The sequence below is a fragment of the Dasypus novemcinctus genome, chromosome 13 (assembly GCF_030445035.2).
Source record: "Dasypus novemcinctus isolate mDasNov1 chromosome 13, mDasNov1.1.hap2, whole genome shotgun sequence".
In the NCBI taxonomy this organism is placed as follows: Eukaryota; Metazoa; Chordata; class Mammalia; order Cingulata; family Dasypodidae; genus Dasypus; species Dasypus novemcinctus.
Window position 1 is genome coordinate 29,715,929 of NC_080685.1, and position 20,122 is coordinate 29,736,050.

The 20,122-nt window shown below is 40.6% G+C and overlaps 1 protein-coding gene across 1 annotated transcript in view; it reads right to left on the reverse strand.

Annotated features, from left to right (window-relative positions):
- Positions 1 to 20,122, reverse strand: part of NUP210L (nucleoporin 210 like) — a 229,987-nt gene that overhangs the window by 208,946 nt on the left and 919 nt on the right. The window contains exon 2 of the mRNA XM_004474977.4: positions 19,143 to 19,279. Within this exon, the coding sequence (XP_004475034.2) occupies positions 19,143 to 19,279 (137 nt within the window). The remainder of the gene's footprint in view (positions 1 to 19,142; positions 19,280 to 20,122) is intronic.

Genomic DNA, 20,122 nt, shown 5'->3' on the forward strand with positions numbered 1-20,122 from the left:
CATCTGCCTACAATATGGGAGGTCCAGGGTTTAAACCCAGGGCCTCCTGACCTGTGTGATAAGCTGGCCCCCGTGCAGTGCTGATGAGCACAACAAGTGCCATGCCAAGCAGGGGTGTTCCCCATTTGAGGAGCCCCACACGTGAGGAGTGCACCCCTTAAGGAGAGCCGCCCCACGCGAAAAAAAGTGCAGCCTGCCCAGGAGTGGTGCCGCCCATACAGAGAGCTGATGCAGCAAGATGATGCAACAACAAGAGACACAGATTCCTAGGGCCACTGACAAGAATGCAAGAAGACCCAGAAGAACACACAGTGAATGGACACAGACAGCAGACAACAGGGAGAGGGGAAGGGGAGAGAAATAAATAGAAATAAATCAATAAATCCTTAAAAAAAAAAAACTACCATGTGACCTGGCTATCTCTCTTCTAGGTACTAAAAGAATTGAAAGCATGGATTTGAACAGATATTTGCATAGCAATGTTCATAACAGCATTATAGACAAAAGGTAGAAACAACACAAGTGTCCACCAACAGATGAATGAATAAACAAAATATGATATACACAAACAAAGGAGTACTACTCAGTCATAAAAAGGAATGAAGTTCTGATAACATGCAACAACATGGATGAACCTTGAAGACATGCTGAGTGAAACACACTAGATATAAAAGGAAACATAGGGAAGCGGACTTAGCCCAGTGGTTAGGGTATCCATCTACCACACGGGAGGGCCGCAGTTCAAACCCTCGGCCTCCTTGACCCGTGTGGAGCTGGCCCATGCGCAGTGCTGATGCGCGCAAGGAGTGCCCTGCCATGCAGGGGTGTCCCCACGTAGGGGAGCCCCACACGCAAGGAGTGTGCCCCGTAAGGAGAGCCGCCCAGTGCCAAAGAAAGTGGAGCCTTCCTAAGAATGGCGCCGCCCACACAGAGAGCTGACACAACAAGATGACACAGCAAAAAGAAAGCACAGATTCCCGTGCCGCTGACAACAGAAGCAGACAAAGAAGATGCAGCAAAATAGACACAAAGAACAGACAACCGGGGTGGAGGGGAAGGGGAGAGAAATAAATAAATAAATCTTAAAAAAAAAAAAAAAGGAAACATAAAAACATAGTACATGATTCCATTTATATGAAATAACTGGAATATGCAAATTCAATAGACAGAAAGTAGGCTATAATTTACCAGGGCAGGGATTTAATGTAATTGGGTGCAGGATCTCTGGTTTGGGTGATAGAAGGGTTTTGGTAGGGATGGTGTTGATGGTAGCACAATGTTGTGAATGGATTAATGTTACTGAAGTTGCATGTTTAGGAGTGGTTGAGATGGAAAATTTTAGGTTTTACATATGCTATCACAATTTAAAACAAAAAGAAACTAGAAAGACAAAGACAATTAAATGCAATATATGGTAATCAAGTATCTTTTTAAAAAATTTAAAAGTATATTTAAAAATGAATGAATAAATGAATAAATAAATGCAATACATGATCCTGGACTAAATCTAATAATGCAGGAGAAAATATCAAAAAGGACATTATTGGGACAGCTGGAAAAACTGGAAATAAGACTATATTATTTATATTAATGTTAAAATTCTTAAACTTGATAACTGTACTTAATATATAAATTCTTGAACTTGATAACTGTACTTAATATGGTTACATAAGTGAATATCCTTGTTCTTAGGAAATACACATGTAAATTGTTTTTTTTAAGACTTATTTTATTTATTTCTCTACCCCCTCATTGTTTACACTCGCTGTCTGCTCTCTTTGTCTGTTTGTGTGTGCTCTCTGTGTCTGCTGGTCTTCTTTTTAGGAAGCACTGGGAAATGAACCTGAAACCTTCCATGTGGGAGGGAGGCACTCAATTGAGCCACCTGTTCCCTGCTTGTTGTTTCTCTCATTGTGTTTCCTCGATGCATCTTGTTGCATCTTCTTGCCACACCAGCCCATTGTGCCAGCTTGATGTCTTGTTTGTCTTCTTTAGGAGGCACCATATCTCCCATGTAGTAGGTAGGTGCCCAACTGCTTGAGCCAGAAATGCTTCCCATGTAAGTTTTAAAGGGTAAAGGAGCATGATGCAGGCAATTTACACTCAAACATTTAGAAAATAGATAGATTAGATTAGACTAGATAGATATAACAAATATGGCAAAATGTTAATAGTTGGAAATCTGGGTATCTGGGTAGGGAGTTGTGGCAGTTTGATATTATTTATGAATTCTAAAAAAGATACAGATTATGTTTGTAAAATGGTCTGTTTCTCTGGGCATGATAACCCTTCAATTGTATTAGATTCAGCTGAGAAGTCGTATTAAATTAGGTTAAGATTACGGCTTTGATTCAAGCATGTCATTAGAGTGTGACTCAGCATTGAGTCCCAGCCCCCTTGGTGGGCTGATAAAACAGATTCTCACATGGAAGTAGATACACAGAAAAGAACACAGAGGAAGAGAGACAGCTCATTAGACACAGCAGAGGCCCTGGGAAGAGAGATGAGCCTGAGCCTAATATTCTACAGCTGACCTTGTGAAGAGACCAGAACATCTGAGCCTGGAAAGAAACGAGTACTGGGGAATGATGAACCCTATGCCAGCCTATAGCTGATATCGGAAGAAGCTGGGACTACAGAACCTTAAGAAGAAGAAGGAAGGCTGAACCCTCACAGACATCACCCACCATCTTGCTTCAACACATAGCCAATTACTTTGTATGAGAAGGTACCTCTTATGGTACCTTGAGTTGGACTCTTTAGGATGCTGTGACTGTAAGCTTTACCCCAAATAAATACCCTTTATAAAAGTCAACAGAGGGTGGCGGACTTGGCCCAGTGGTTAGGGCGTCCGCCTACCATATGGGAGGTCTGCGGTTCAAACTCCTGGAGCTGGCCCATGCGCAGTGCTGATGCACGCAAAGAGTGCCCTGCCACAGGGTGTGCCCCCTGCGTAGGGGAGCTCCACGCGCAAGAAGTGTGCCCCGTAAGGAGAGCCACCCAGCGCAAAAGAAAGTGCAGCCTGCCCAGGAATGGTGCCGCACATACAGAGAGCTGACACAACAAGATGACGCAACAAAAAGAAACACAGATTCCCGTGCCACTGACAACAACAGAAGTGGACGAAGAAGAAGACACAGCAAATAGACACAAAGAACAGACAACTGGGGTGAGGGGGAGAAGGTGAGAGAAATAAATAAATAAATCTTTTTTTTTTTTAAAGTCAACAGAGGGTGGCAGATATGGCTCAAGCGATAGGGCTTCTGCCTACCATGTGGGAGGACCCGGGTTCAATCCCTGGGGACTCCTGGTGAAAAAGAAGAGAAAATGTGCCTGCACAGTGAGCCAGTGCCCATGTGGTGAACCAAGTCCCACACGGTGAGTGAAGTGCCCATGCGGTGAGCTGAGTGCCTGCACATCAAGCCGAGTGCCTATGTGGGTGCCTGCACAATGAGCCAAGCGCCCATGTAGGTGACCACATGGAAAGCCAAGTGCTTGTGTGGTGAGCCAGTGCCCCTGTGGCAAGCCAGTGCCCATGCAGTGAATCAAGTGCTTGTGTGAGGGCCTGCATGGCGAGCCAGTGCCCACATGGCAAGCCAGTGCCTGTGTGGCGAGCCCAGTGCCCGCACAGCAAGCCAAGTACCTGAGTGGTGAGCCAGTGCCCACACAAGTGAGTCACATAGCAAGATAATGACACAACAAAAGAGAGACAAAGGGGAGAATCAAGGTGAAGCACAGCAGAGACCAGGAACTGAGGTGGCGCCATTAATAGGGAACCTCCCTCCACATCAGAGGTCCCCAGCATTGAATCCTGGTGAATCCTAGAGGAGAAAGACAAGAAGAGAAGATAAAAAGAAAATAGATACAGAAGATAAACAGCGAATGGACACAGACAGCAAAAACAGCAGGGCAGGGGAGGGGAAGAGAATATAAATAAATAATGTTATTTTAAAAAGCCAATAGAGTTCTGTTACTTGCATCAGCACCCCTTTGGTTGACTAAAACAAGGGTATATTGAATTTCTCTGTATTATTTTTGCAACTCGCCTGTAAGTTTGAAATAATTTCAAAATAAACAAGTTTTTGAGAAAAGATGGGGCAAGTCCAAGGTCCACAGGAGCCAAACTGAAAGAACTCCCAATGACCAAAGATAGAAAAACTTCAGCAACAGAATAAATTGTGACAGTATCAGATTATTATCCAAAGAATTAAATAAGTATGAATGAATCCACACTGATGTAAGTCACAATTGAAGAAATAAATGACTGGGGGAAGAACGGACAGATCTTTTTTATAGAAGACTGCCAGTTAATAAATATAGAAGGAATGAGAAAAAGAGAAAATTACTATTAGAACACCATAGTAATGATTGCTACAGGCAAGAGTCATTGATAAATACTAAAAGTAGTGGGTGAAACTTTAAGGATCAACAGGGTATCTGCATAGCCTCAAAATATCTCCTGTAAAATATATATTACTATGGCAGTTTTAACATGCGTCAATAATTCCTTGACACTCTCCCTCCAAGAGGTGAAGTTAATTCTCCTCTACCTCCCAACTTGAGTATGGATGTGCTGAAATTTGTGACTCACTTCTGATGAATAGCCCTCTGGAAACAGAAAAATGATAACTGTCTTTGTTTCATAGGGTTTCTGTAAGAAACTACCACAAACTGTGTAGCTTAAAACCTCAGAAACTTATTGTCTCACAAATTAGAAGGCTAGCAATCCAAAATCAAGGTGCAAAAGAGCCATGTTCTCTCTGAAATCTGTAGTGAATTTATTCCAAGTCTCTCTCCCATATATATATATATATATATATATATATATATATATATATATACTTTTAAAAATACTTTTATTTTTAAAGAAGCTTTAGATTATATAAATGTTACATCAAAAATATAGAGGATTCCATTTACTCCACATCCTCCCCCTTCCCGCTTTCCCACATTAACATCTTTCATTAGTGTGGAATATTTGTTACAACTGATGAAAACATATTGAAGCATTGTACTAACCAAGAACTATAGTTTACATAATAGTTTACACTTTGCCCCACACAATTTTATATGTTTTGACAAAATATATAATGGCCTGTATCCATAATTGAAATGTCATTTAGGACAATTCCAATGTCCCAAAAAAGTCCACATATTGCACCTATTCTTCCCTGTTTCTGCCCTCAGAGCCTCTGGTGGCCACTGCCTTTATTTCAATGATACACGTTCTTCCATTGCTATAAAAATAATTAAGTCTACTTTAGTGCATAGTTGCTTTCCCCCCTTATGGTTGTTCATTCCTCAATCTTGAGGATTTTAGGATAGTGATGCTTACCTTTTCTCTGATTGAGAGGGGGCTTAGATAAAAGGCATACATGAAAAACCCACAGCCAACATCATACTCAATGGGGAAAGGGTGAAAGCTTTCCCTCTAAGACCTGGAACAAGACAAGGATGCCCACTGTCACTATTATTACTCAATATTGTACTAGAAGTTCTGGCTAGGACAATTAGACAAGAAAAAGAAATTAAAGTCATCCAAAAAGGAAAAGAGGAAGTAAAACTCTCAATGTTTGTGGATGACATGATCTGGTACTTAGAAAATCCTGAAGTATTCACAACAAAGCTACTTGAGCTAATAAATGAGTTCAGCAACCTGGCAGGATACAAGATCAACATGAAAAAATTAGTACTGTTTTTTACACTAGTAGTGATTAATCTGAGGGGGAAATCAGAGGGAAAATTTCATTTAAAATAGTAACGGAAAGACTCAAATACCTAGAAATTTATTTAACCAAAGAAGTACAGGACCTATATGCAGAAAACTACAAAACAATGCTAAAAGGAATTTTAAAAGACCTAAACAAATGGAAAGACATTCTGTGTTCATGGATTGGAGGAATAAATATTGTTAAGATGTCAATCTTACCCAAACTGATTCATAGATTCAATTCAATACCAATCACAATTGCAACAGCATTTGTAACAGAAATGTTTACAGAATTAGAAAAGGCAATTACCAGTTTCATTTGGAAGGGAAAGTGCACCCACATGGCCAAAAGCATTCTAAAAAAGAAGAGCGACATGGAAAGAATTTCACTGCCTGACCTTGAAACATGACAAAGTTACAGGGTCAAAACAGCACTGTACTGGCATAAAGACACACTGATCAGTGGAACAGAATTGAGAACTGAGAAATAAATCCTTACCAATATGGTCAAGTCGTTTTTCACAAACCTACCAAGTCCATATTAACGAGACAAAACAGTCTCTTCAACAAATGGTACTGGGAGAACTGGGTATCTCTAACCAAAAGAATGATAGAGGACTCCTATCTTACTCCCTATACAAGAATCAATTCAAAATGGATCAAAGACCTAAATATAAAAGCCATAAAACTACTAGAAGAAAATACAGGGAAACATCTTCAGGATCTTGTAGAAGGAGGAGGTTTCTTGGACCATTCACCCAAAGCACATGCAACAAAAGAAAAAATAGATAAATGGGACCTCCTCAAAATTAAATACTTTTGCACCTCACAGGACTTTGTCAAAAGGGTCAGAAGGCAGCCAACTCAATGAGAGAAAATATTTGGAAATCACAAGTCAGATAAGGGTTTAATATCCAGGATATATAAAGAGATGGTTAACTCAAAAATAAAAAGACAAACAACCCAATTAAAAAATGGGCATAAGACTAAAAAAGACATTTGTCCAAAGAAGAAATACAAATGGGAAAAAAACACATGAAAAAATTCAGAATCACTAATGATTAGGGAAATGCAAATTTTTTTTTTTTTAAGATTTATTTATTTATTTAATTTCCCCCCCTCCCCTGGTTGTCTGTTCTTGGTGTCTATTTGCTGCGTCTTGTTTCTTTGTCCGCTTCTGTTGTTGTCAGTGGCACGGGAAGTGTGGGCGGCGCCATTCCTGGGCAGGCTGCACTTTCTTTTCACGCTGGGCGGCTTTCCTCACGGGCGCACTCCTTGTGCATGGGGCTCCCCCACACGGGGGACACCCTTGCGTGGCGGCACTCCTTGCGCGCATCAGCACTGCGCATGGCCAGCTCCACACGGGTCAAGGAGGCCCGGGGTTTGAACCGCGGACCTCCCATATGGTAGACGGACGCCCTAACCACTGGGCCAAAGTCCCTTTCCTGGGAAATGCAAATTAAAACTACAATGAGATATAATTTCATACCTATCAAAATGGCTACTATTAAAAAAACATTGAACTACAACTGTTGAAGAAGACATGGAGAGACTGGAACACTTATTCATTGTTGGTGGCGATGCAGAATGGTACAGCCACTGCAGAGGACTGGTAGTTTCTAAAGAAACTTGCTATGTGACCCTGCAATACCACTACTGGGTATATATCCAGAAGAACTGAGAGCAATGACACAAATAGACATCTGCACACCAATGTTTATAGGAGCATTATTCACCATTGTCAAAAGATGGAAACAACCCAGGTGTCCATCGACCGATGAATGGATACACAAACATGGTGTATTCACATGATAGAATATTACACACCTGTAAGAAGAAATGAAGTTGTAAAGCATATGACAACATGGATGAATCTGGAGGACATTACGTTGAATGAAGCAAGCCAGATACAAAAGGACAAATACTGTATGATTGCGTTACTATGAACCAAATATACTGTGTAATATATTATGATTCAAAAAAAAATTTATATGTATCCAGTACATTTAAATGAGAAATGTATGCTTTTATTCAACTGTTCTCTTATTTTTAATTATTGTTCATATTCTCAATTATTAAATGTACAAAATTAAGTTAAAAAACAAGATAATAAAAACAGTAAAAAATAATTTTTTTCACTGTCTTTCATCACTGTAGGATCGGTTATCACTTTTTTTTTTAAGATTTTATGTATGTATTTATTTATTTATTTCCCCTTTCCCCCCCGCCCTGGTTGTCTGTTCTCTGTGTCTATTTGCTGCGTGTTCTTCTTTTGTCCGCTTCTGTTGTTGTCAGCAGCACGGGAATTTGTGTTCCTATTTGTTGCATCATCTTGTTGTGTCAGCTCTCTGTGTGCGGCGCCATGCCTGGGCAGGCTGCACTTTCCTTTGCGCTGCGTGGCTCTCCTTATGGGGTGCACTCCTTGCACGTGGGGCTCCCCTACATGGGGGACACCCCTGAGTGGCACGGCACTCCTTGCGCACATCAGCACTATGCATGGGCCAGCTCCACACGGGTCAAGGAGGCCTGGGGTTTGAACCGCGTACCTCCCATATGGTAGACAGACACCCTAACCACTGGGCCAAGTCCACTTCCCTATCTTTTTTTTTTTAAAGATTTATTTTTTCTTTATTTCTCTCCTTTTCCCCACCCCACCCCCAGTTGTCTGCTCTCTGTGTCCATTCACTGTGTGTTCTTCCATGTCTGCTTGTATTCTTGTCAGCAGCATCCGGAATCTATGTCTCTTTTTGTTGCGTCATCTTGCTGCGTCAGCTCTCCGTGTGTGCGGCGCCATTCTTGGGCAGGCTGCACTTTTTTTGCGCTGGGCAGCTCTCCTTACAGGGCGCACTCCTTGCGCGTGGGGCTCCCCTATGCGTGGGACACTCCTACGTGGCACAGCACCCTTTGCGCACATTAGCATTGCGCACGGGCCAGCTCATCACATGGGTCAGGAGGCCCTAGGTTTGAACCTTGGACCTCCCATGTGGTAGGTGGATGCCCTATCTGTTGGGCCAAATCTGCTTCCCAAATCTGTTATCTTTTATGCACATGGACAATTCTTCTTTATGTTCCCCCAGTGTTTTACTTTTTTTCACTTTATCTTCAAAGAAGCTTTAGGTTACAGAAAAGTCACACAGAAATTATAGGGGATTCCCATATACCCAAACTCCTCCCACTCTCCCACTCTCACCCATTAATACCATTTTACATGTGTTTGGTACATTTGTTACAATTGATGTACAAATATCAAAGCATTGCTACTAACCATGGTCAATGTTTTACATTATGATTTACATTTTGCCTATACACTTTTATAGGTTTTGACAAAATGCATAACGGCATGTATCTCTCATTGCAAGATAATGCAGAACAATTCCAATGCCCTGAAAATGCCCTATGTTCCATCTATACTATTCTTCCCCCCTTGTCTCTCCTGTTTTTTGACAGTGGCTTGCCAGCAATCCTTGGCTTTCCTTGGTTGTGACATAAGTCCATTGTCACATGGCCATCTGGTCTCTGTGTGTCTGTCTATGTCTCTCTCCAAATACTGGACTAAGGGCCCACCATACTCTAGTATATTTCTATATCCAAATAAGGACCCATTTATAGGTACCAGAGGTTAGGACTTCAATATGTCTTTTTGGAGCACACAGTTCAATCCATAATAGTAATCTTGGAGTGGAGAAACCTGCAGACACCACCTTAACCAACTGAAGAAGATAAACATCACCAATGATAAATCATGTTAATATCACGTACCCCCAATAGATGCAATAAGAACTCCCCTTCATTTCCATGATTTTCTTCCCCAAAATTCATAATCCGTCTAATTATGAGAAAACATCAGACAAACCCAAATTGAGGGACGTTCTACAAAATACTTAACCAGTACTCTTTAAAAGTGTCAAGGTCATAAAAGACAATGAATGACTGATAAATTATCACAGATCCAAGAAGACTAAGGAGACCTCAACACTTAGTTAAGGGAGGAGGATGTGGCTCAAGTGATAGGGCTTCCGCCTACCATATGGGAGAACCCGGGTTTGATCCCTAGGGCCTACCAGTGAAAAAGAAGAAGAGAAAGCATATCTGCATGGCTAGCCAGTGCCCATGTGGCGAGTCAAGTATCTGCATGTTAAGCCAGTTCCCACGCAAGCGAGTCTCGCAGAAAGATGGTAACACAACAAAAGACAGACGAAGGGGAAAGTCAAGGTGAAGCACAGTAGAAACCAGGAACTGAAGTGGAACAGTTGAAAGGGAACCTCTCTCCACATCAGAGGTCCCCAGGATCGAATCCCAGTGAACCCTAGAGAAGAAAAAGTGAAAAAGAGAAGACAAAAAAAAAAAAAAAAAAAGATACAGACGATCACACAGCGAATGGACACAGACAGCAAAAAACAGCAAGGCAGGGGAAGAGGTAGGGGAAAAAATAAAATAAATCTTTTTTTTTTAATGTACTGTCCTGGATTAAACCCTAGAGCACTAAAAGGACATTAGTGGAAAAATCCAAATAAAGTCTATGCTGCACAATTAACATTGTATCAATGTTAATTTCTTAGCTTTGTTAATTGTACTATAATTATGTAAGATATTAACATTAGGGGAAACTGGGTGAAAGAGATATGGGACCTCTGTACTAAGTTTGCATCTCTTCTGTAACTCTAAAATTATTTCAATATAATGGTATAAAAATTAAATTAGGGAGGCAGATGTGGCTAAGTAATTAGGCTCCCACCTACCACATGGGAGGTCCCAGGTTCAGTTCCTGATGCCTCCTGGAGTAGACAAGCAAGACAAAGAACTGGTGCGATGGGCTGGTGGGGTGAGTGAGAGTAAAGATGACACAACAAAGGAGATACAAAGAGGAAACACAATGAGAGAGAAAACAAAGCAGGGAGCGGAGGTGGCTCAAGGGATTGAGTGCCTCTCTCCCACATGGGAGGTCCCAGATTTGGTTCCTGGTGCCTCCAAAAAAAAGAAGATGAGCAGACACAGAGCACACAGCAGACAGACAGAACAGACAGCGAGCGCAAAAACAACGAGGGAGAGATAAATAAATAAAAATAATCTTAACACATGGAGTTAAAATCTAGAGTATGGGTTACTAGGAGATAAGGTATGGGCTGAGAAGGAGTACTGATGCTTAATAAAGAAAGAATTTTTAATTAACTTGACTGTAAAATGGGGAAATGGAGTTGATGGTGACACATTATAGTGAATATAACTAGCTTGTCTGGTTTATAAATGGGATTGTGGCTAAAAGGGGTAGTCTAGGGATGTAAATGTCAATTGAAAGAAAGCTAGAGAATAATCTAGGGACTATATAATATAGTGATTTCGGTCGTAGATGAGAATTGTGGTTAACACTGCAAATACAAGAACTTCTCTGAACTAGAAACATGTACATCACTATTACAAGGTGGTAAGAATATGGTGATACATGGGAAAAATACAATTAATGTAACTTATGGACCACAGTTAACAGCAATATTGTAATATTCTTGCATCTATGTCAAAGATGACACTATATCTATCCTAAGGGTCAATAACAGGGTGGTATGGGATTTTTCTTTTGCAATAAGAAAGACATTCTAACATTTGCTGAGATGACGACTGCACAACTCTGTGATGAAACTGAGAGCCACTGAGTGTCCACTTTGGATGGATTATACAATGCACGGGACTGTATAACACTGTGAACCATGTGGTGAATGACGGACTGTGGTTAACAATACAAATATGAGAGCATTCTCTCTTGAACTATAACAAATATACAATACTAATACATGGTATTAATGATAGGGGGTATACAGAAAAAATATACCAAATGTAAGCTGTGGACCATAGTGAGTAGTAATATCTTGATGTCTTTCATAATCTGTAACAAATGTTTACAATAATGTAATGAGTTGGTGGAGGGGTGATGGATGGGAATTCTGCAAGCTATGCATGATTATTTTGTAGGTATTTTGCTAATAAAAAATATATGAATATATTAAAATAAAAAATTAAACCTCTACTCAGTCAATGTTTAACTGAAGAACAGAACCTGAAGTTAAAAAAATTGAAGACCAAGACATACTTGGTAGTCACAGAATGTGACCTTTTTGGAAATAAGGTCTTTGCAGACATATTTAGCCAAGATAAGATGGATTAGGGTGGCCAGTATGGCTGGTGGCTTTATCAGAAGAGGACAGGACATACAGGCAGACACATAAGGAAGAAGGCCATTAGAAGACAGAGGGAGTGTTTGGAGTGATGCAGCTACAAGAGAAGGAATGCCAAAGATTGCCACAACCACCAGAAAATAGAAGAGAGGAGGAAAGGAACAGATTCTCTCTCAGAGCCCCCAGAAGGAGCCCAACCCTGCCAACACCTTAAATTGGGACTTCTGTCCTCCTGAACTGTGAGAGAATAAATTTCTGTTGTTTTTATCCAGTCAGTTTGTCGTATAATTTGTTATAGCAGCCCTAGGAAACTAATACAGGGTCTATTTGACAAAAACCAAGAGAAGGTGAAATCTCATGGGATATTCTGACAGAGTCTACCATTAAGGAGATGTTTCACGGATGGCAAAGGGTGCAGTTAAGTAAGACTTTCAGGGAATGAATAAGTCCACAAATAAAAAAAGGCTAATTTCCCTTCTCATCTTCTTTTCTCCTAAATTATTGACTGGAAGATAATAGAATTCAGCAAGTGTGTATCACTGACCATAAGGGGAAAAAAATTACTTTGAATGATTTGCAAGTAAGCTTTCAGAGATTAGAAGAATATCAAATATTTAAGTTATCTGCTTTTTTTTTTTAAAGATTTAATTTTTTAAATTTATTTCTCCCCTCCCTCCCCTGTTGTCTGCCCTCTGTGTCCATCTGCTGTGTGTTCTTCCGGGTCTGCTTGGCTTCTCTTTAGGCAGCTCCAGGAACGAATCCTGGGACCTTCCGAAGTAGGGGAGAAGTGATTACTCTCTTGCAACACCTCTGCTCCCTGTTCTGCTACGTCTTCTTATTCTCTCTCCTCTGTGTCTCTTGCTGCGTCATCTTGCTGCACCAGCTCTTCACATTGGCCAGCACTCCTGCGCGGGGCGGCTTTCTTGTGTGGGATGGCATTCCTGCGCAGGGTGACAGTCCTGCGTGGGCCACCACTCCACATGGGCCAGCTTGCCCTCACCAGGAGGCCCTGGACATCAAACCCTGGACCTCCTATATGGTAGACGGGAGCCCTATTGGTCAAGCCACATACGTTTCCCTAAATTACCTGCTTTTAAAACTAAAAGATTTTGTGTGATATATGTATCTTTTAAAAGTAAATAAAAAACATATTTAAAAAACAAAACAAACTATACCTAGCATTATAAAATATACTTTTCTATATAGACATCAAGAAATTTAAAATAGTGTCATGATTGTTATATATTTCTAATGAAATAATTTAAAACTTGGTACCAATTTCTATAAAATGTTACCAAAACAGTAAAAAAAAAAAACCACTAAAAAGAAACAAATAACTGTGGCAGTTTGAAATTGTTTTGTGAATCCCAAAAAGAGAAAAATTGTTTTTGTTTTTATTTTTTTATTTTTAAAAAAATTTTATTAAACTGTTTTTTTAAAGATACATATATCACAAAAAATGTTACATTAAAAAATATAAGAAGTTCCCCCATACCCCACCCTCCACCTCCCCCCCACTCCTGCCACATCAACAACTTCTTTCATCATTGTGACACATAAATTGCATTTGGTGAATACATTTTGCAGCACTGCCACACCACATGGATTATAGTTTACACTGTAGGTTACACTCTTCTCCAGCACATTCAGCGGGTTATAGTAGGATATACAATGTCCAGCATCTGTCCCTGCAATATCATTTAGGAAACACCAAGTCCCAAAAATGCCCCCACATCTCATCTCTTCTTCCCTCTCCCTGCCCTCGGCAACTACCATGGCCACTTTTTCCAGATCAATGCTACAGTTTCTTCCATTGTTAGTCAAAATAGTTCTATAGTAGGATACCAGTAAGTTCACTCTAATCCATATTTTATTCCTCCATCCTGTGACCCTTGGTCACACTCCACCTCTATATCGAGGGGGGGCTTAGATCCCACATGGTTGATAGATGCGATTCTCCTGCTTGGAGTTGTAGGCACTCTTGGTTCCCTGGTGTGATGGTTGACCATCTTCACCTCCCTGTTAGCCAACCTGTGCAAGTCCAACAAACTGGAGAGTAGGAGCTAAACTATTCCTGTGGGGGTGATACCCTTTGATTGCATTAAATTCCATTGAGGGTTCTTTGATTAGATTACTTATAAGATTGCTTTAGGGCTTTTGATTGGACCACATAAGTAGGGTGTGATTCATGTTGGGTCTCCACCCTCTTACTAGGCCAGATAAAAATGGAGACACGGAGAGACACATAGACACAGGAAAAGGAAGCCAACATTTTTTACCCTGCCATGTGTCAGAGAACTGCCTGTGGAGCAGTTCAAGAGGAGAGAAGCACCTGAGAGGCTCAAATAGCTGAGGCCCAGAGAGAGATGAGCCATATTCCTAACAGCTTGCAGCTGAACATGGGGAGAATGCGGAGCAGTGGAGACTGATAGAGGAGGCCTGGAAAGACACAAGCCCTATGACTGGTTGTCCTCAGCTGAGCTCAAACCACTGCAGAGATCGGTGGCCATCTTGCTTCAATATGGTAGGTGACTTTCATTAGAAAGCACCTCTTATGGTGCCTCAAGTTGGTCTCTTTCATGGTCTTGGAGCTGTAAGCTTTTACCTCAAATAAGTTCCCTTTATGAAAACTAACCCATTTCTGGTACTTTGTACTGGCAGCCATTTGGCAAACTAAAATGCAACTTTATTAAATAATATAACAGACGTTCTTATTTACAGGTTCACACCACTTCAAGTATATACTTCAGAGCCATATTCAAGTCAAGTACTGAAACAAAATGAGATAGGGAGGAAGAAAGTTAATTCAGGGAGATGAAGAAGGAAAAGAAAAAACTAAAGGAATGAAGCCAAGACGGAGGGAATCAAAGGGATGCAGAGTCAGATACAAAAAGAGGGAATGGACGGGAAGTGGATGTGGCTCAAGCAGCTGGAAGCCCGCCTACCACATGGTAGGTGCAGTTTCTGGTGACTTCTAAAGAAACCAAGCAAGACGGTGAACTGATGCGAAAGGCTGGTGCAGCAAGCTGACGCAACAAGATGACACAAGGAGACACAATGAGACACACATCAAGCAGGGAGTGAAAGTAGCTCAGGCAACTGGGCACCTCCCTCCCACATGGGAGGTCCCAGTTTGGGTTCCTGGTGCCTCCTAAAAAGGAAGACCAGCAGACACAGAGTAGGCAGTGAGTGCAAACAACAGGGTGGGGGAGATATAAATAAATAAATTTTAATTTAAAAAAAAAAGGAAATGGAAATGACAAATATTTCTGCCTGCCCTGATCCTCATATTTATCCCAGCCTCTAAATCAACTCCCCGCTGATTACACTCCACTAAAGCAATTAATAAATCAATTCTTTACCAAACATCTACTATGTGGTAAGCATAGTGTAAAACGTACTGATTGCCACCATTCTACTTGACCCATCTCTCACCAGTCAAAATTGTTCATTTGTCCGAATCCTTCATCTTCCCTATGAGCTTTTTCAACCAAAAGTATGCCCTCATCTCTAAACTTCTCTACTTGTCCTGTCCCTAAAGTTAAAAGTCTGTATTTCCCACCACAAAGTTACATTCATATATTCATAGACTGCCTCTGGAAGGATGTAGAAAAGTGGTTGCCTCCTAGAGAACTCAGGTTGCAGAAAGGTTTACTTTTCACTATACAATCTTTAGTATTATTTGAATGTTTTGCCAAATGGAAGTAATACCTAATCAAACCAACCAAAAACAATTAAAGGAAATCTAGCACTTATACCAAATAAAACAAGACTACCTCAAGTCTCTTATTTCTATCATCATCTGTCACAGCCATTAATTTCCTTTATTACACAATAACCAAAAACATAAACAAAATGCTAAGCACCTAAACACCAACGGAATGCTTAAATCTTTTTACATTTACAGTGCCTTGTAGTTAGTAAGCAATTCAAATATACATCAAATGAATGAATAACTTCCCTGGATCATACGCCCTCCTCTTAAAAATGGCCTTCCCACCTTTTGAGTACCCATTCCCATTTAGATGGGAATATACCTAGTAGCACACCTGACAGTTATCATTGGGAGTCTCCATCACCTATGTGCACAATTGTATTAACAGCAAAATTGGGAAAGTTGAGTTAAAGATACTTAACTTTGGAATATTTGCACAAGTATGATGAAATTAGGCTGAGAGCCAGACTTGAAAATTTTCCTAGCATTTGAGTGAATGCCTCTTGTTATCAGAATGATTTGATGTAGTTAAGTCACTGAAGTCACTACTGAAGATAAAAAAGAACATATGTGACCAAATCAATGCTTCTTTTCTGATCCTGGTATTCTCCTCTATCCACTGTAGCTGGCATGCAAGATGAGAGATACACTGTATTTTATTGACTCTAAGATATTCATTTTTTTACATTTTAACAAATCTGAAATTGGGATATAGTTTATAATTGATGACATCTTACAATCACTGTCAGCCAGGCAGCTGTCATGAGATAGATGTTATTGAGAGAACATGTAGAACATTAAAAGGGCTAGCACTGAAACTTGTAGAATGGGTATCAGTGGTCGGAAGAAAATCTGGTGGACAATAATGAAGCATTCTTTTGTCCTCTAGGAACCAAATGGGTAAGGGGAGTGAGTGGAAAAGGAAGTGACTCAGATGTGTTTAGTAACTTTTCCACAGCTGGAGACAAAAACAGATGAGCTCTATATAATTACAAAGCCAGCATAAGAACCTAACACCTATATTTTTGGGATGTCTTTTTAAAAACTGATTATTAGGAAATGCTGCATACTAACACTAATACTCTTGATGGCCCAAAGGAAGATGCGATGGGGAAAAACAGAGATATTGATGTTTCCCAGTCAAAAGGTGCTTCAGAAGAATCAGAAATGTAAGGTAGTTTTAGGATATCATAACCAACCAATTTATTTTACTTATATTTTCCTTCTTATTAGGCACAAGAGTGATATATATTTTTTTAATCTAAATCTTTCGGTAGGCATAAAGTAAAAATTTGGTCTGAAAAAAAAAGCAGTTTAATTGGCAGTTTTTCTTAGAAGTAGGTAAAATAATGGTATGCCTTAAAATAGAGGGTATCTTCATCCTGAATTTCTCTTTAAAACCTATTTATATCTATTATTTATGAAAATATTTAAAGCCATATAGATATTCTGGCCAATTTATATGGCAGTGAAGTACCAGGGAAACAAAAAGCCTTGCCTTGATTTGGATACAGAGCTGCTCTGGACTACAATCGATTATTGTAGTACTTAAACTTTACCATGTAAGAGTCCCCTGGACAGCTTGTTAAAACACAGATTCTGGGAAGCGGACTTGGCCCAATGGATAGGGCATCTGCCTACCACATGGGATGTCTGCGGTTCAAACCCTGGGCCTCCCTGACCCGTGGAGCTGGCCCATGCGCAGTGCTGATGCGTGCAAGGAGTGCTCTGCCATGCAGGGGTGTCCCCTGCGTAGTGGAGCCCCACACACAAGGAATGTGCCCCGCAAGGAGAGCCGCCCAGCACGAAAGAAAGTGCAGCCTGCCCAAGAATGGCGCCACACACACAGAGAGCTGACACAACAAGATGATGCAACAAAAAGAAACATAAATTCCTGGTGCTGCTGATAAAGATAGAAGCGGTCACAGAAGAACACACAGAGAATGGACACAGAGAGCAGACAACTGGGGGGGTGGGGGGGAAGGGGAGAGAATAAATAAATAAATAAATTCATCTGTTAACATTTATTTTTAAAAACACACACACACACAGATTCTGATACAGCAGATCTGAGATGGGGCCTGAAATTTTACATTTCTAGCAAACTCCCAGGTTATGCTGGCAAGGCTAATGACATCCTTTCACAGACCACATTTGAAGAAGTACTGGTCTCTATACTGCCTTTTGCCCAGCTCAAGATCAGTATCAGTGGGGTGGGAGTAGCTCCATGGTTGAGTATGTACTTCACATGTATGAGGTCCCAGATTCAATCCTAGTACCTCCTTTAAAAAAAAAAGACGAATATCAGATGTTAACACCTAACCTAATTTCATATGACTGATTCCTTCCTTCAATGATTGAAACAACTAGAGTTACTACTTTGTATTAGGGACTATGCCAGGTGCTGGATATTAAAAAAATAAAATAAAAAATTGTTACAGAATAGAATGTCAAAATTTAGGGTTTATATTGTAGGAATCCCTTATTCTACTTCTTATTGTTTAATGCCAGCACGATTTGTGTTAACCATCTGTATTAGTCAGCCAAAGGGGTGCTGATGCAAAATATCAAATATCAGTTGGGTTTTTCCCTTCTTAGATGTATTTATTTATTTTCCCCCTTCCCCTCCCCCCACCCTGCTGTTTTTGCTGTGTCCATTTGCTCTGTGATCTTCTATATCTCTATCTCTTTTTGTCTTCTCATTTTTTTCTCCTCTAGGATTCACTGGGATTCAATCCTGGGGCCCTCTGATGTGCAGAGGTTCCCTCTCAGCTGTGCCACCTCAGTTCTTGGTCTTTGCTGCGCTTCACCATGACTATTCACTTCGTCTCTCTTTTGTTGTGTCATCATCATCTTGCTGCGTGACTCACTTGCAAGGGCACTGGCTGACCACGAAGATACTGGCCCGCTGTGCGGGCACTCAGTTCAGCACGCAGGCACTGGCTTGCAATGCAGGCACGCTTTCTCTTCGTCTTTTTTACCAGGAGGCCCCAGGGTAGGGCCCTGGGGAAGGTAGGGAGAAGCCCTATCATTTGAGCTACTCAGCTTCCCTAGTTGGTTTTTATAAAGGGTATTTATTTGGGGTAGGAGCTTACACTTATCAGGCCATAAAGCATAAGTTACTTCCCTCACCAAAGTCTTTTGCCACACGCTGGAGCAAGACGGCTGCTGACGTCTGCTGGGGTTCAGGCTTCCTGGGCTTCTTTCCAGGGCTTGCTTCTCTTTCCTCACAATGAAGTTCCTATGTGTGCTTACTTCCGGGGGTCCAATTCAAGACTCCCACATCAAAAAACTCCAACTCTGTTCTTTGCCATGTCCTTTATCTTTGAGTTCCCGCCCACCAAGGGGTGGAGACTCAACACCTTACTAATATGGCCCAATCAAAGCCTTAATCATAATTTAATTATGCCCAGAGGAACAGACCAGTTTACAAGCAAAATCTAATATCTTTTTGGAATTCATAAATAATGCCAAACTGCTACACCATCTATACAAGATAGATTATTCTACCCAGATGAAATCTTACATAATGTGTTTTCTCTCAACCTACCTATCTCTCGTGCAAGAATAATACTGCTGAGGCGTGTCGGTTGGGTAGATTCAGCAATGAGTACAGCTCTTTGGGAACACAAGGTGCCATTTTCATATAAAGGCTCAACAGTAACTGCATCGTGATGGGTGGAATGCCTGCCAGAATAAAATACTTAAGTGTATGAAATAAGAAGGCGGGTAAAGTTAACTTTTGGTGGAACACATATTCCTATAGTTTTTCTATGTTACAATTTAAATTACACTTTTAAATAAGGTAGGAGCATTGCTTAGGGATCAAGAATTAAAGTGGGAGGAACTGATCAGAACCTTTTCCCAATGGTCCCTTGTACAACACCACAGAAGTGTTACATTTCTCCCTCAATATTTCAAATAAGATTAAAGTTTAATATCTTCCAGCACTATTCAAAAAGAGGATTAAGGGGTTTTCAATGAGAAACTGGGGTTTTTCAGCCTCTGAGAAATGAGTTTCCTCCAATCCTAGAAATTAGGCTCCTGACATCTTAGATGGAAGTTACCTAAATTATGATTCAATTCAATTCAAAATATTTTAAAACAGAACAAAAAAAACCCACATCATTTTCTGATGGAGGGTACAGCTTCATGTGCCAGAAAGATTCCTTACATCATCCCCTCAAAGTATACCACACTGGGTTAATGATCAAGTCTGATTCCCTTACACTTCATAAAGTGGGGAGGGGATGGGCACAACTTCTCAAATTCTGAACAAATCTCATTGCTTCTAAATATCCACTTAGAGTGTACCCTCATATCTTGTAGCCCACTTCATTTAGGTTTTCTCACACCTTGGATAACCACATAACCTATCACTGGGTCTTCTCATAATGGAAAGTCATGGCTTTTTATCCTCAGTCTGGAAGTCATCATCTCAGAATTGAGTATCCCTTTTCCTCACACTTTATTATATTCACCCACATTTCACCCTCATGTAAAGGGGGAAACAATAACAAAAAGGAAAAA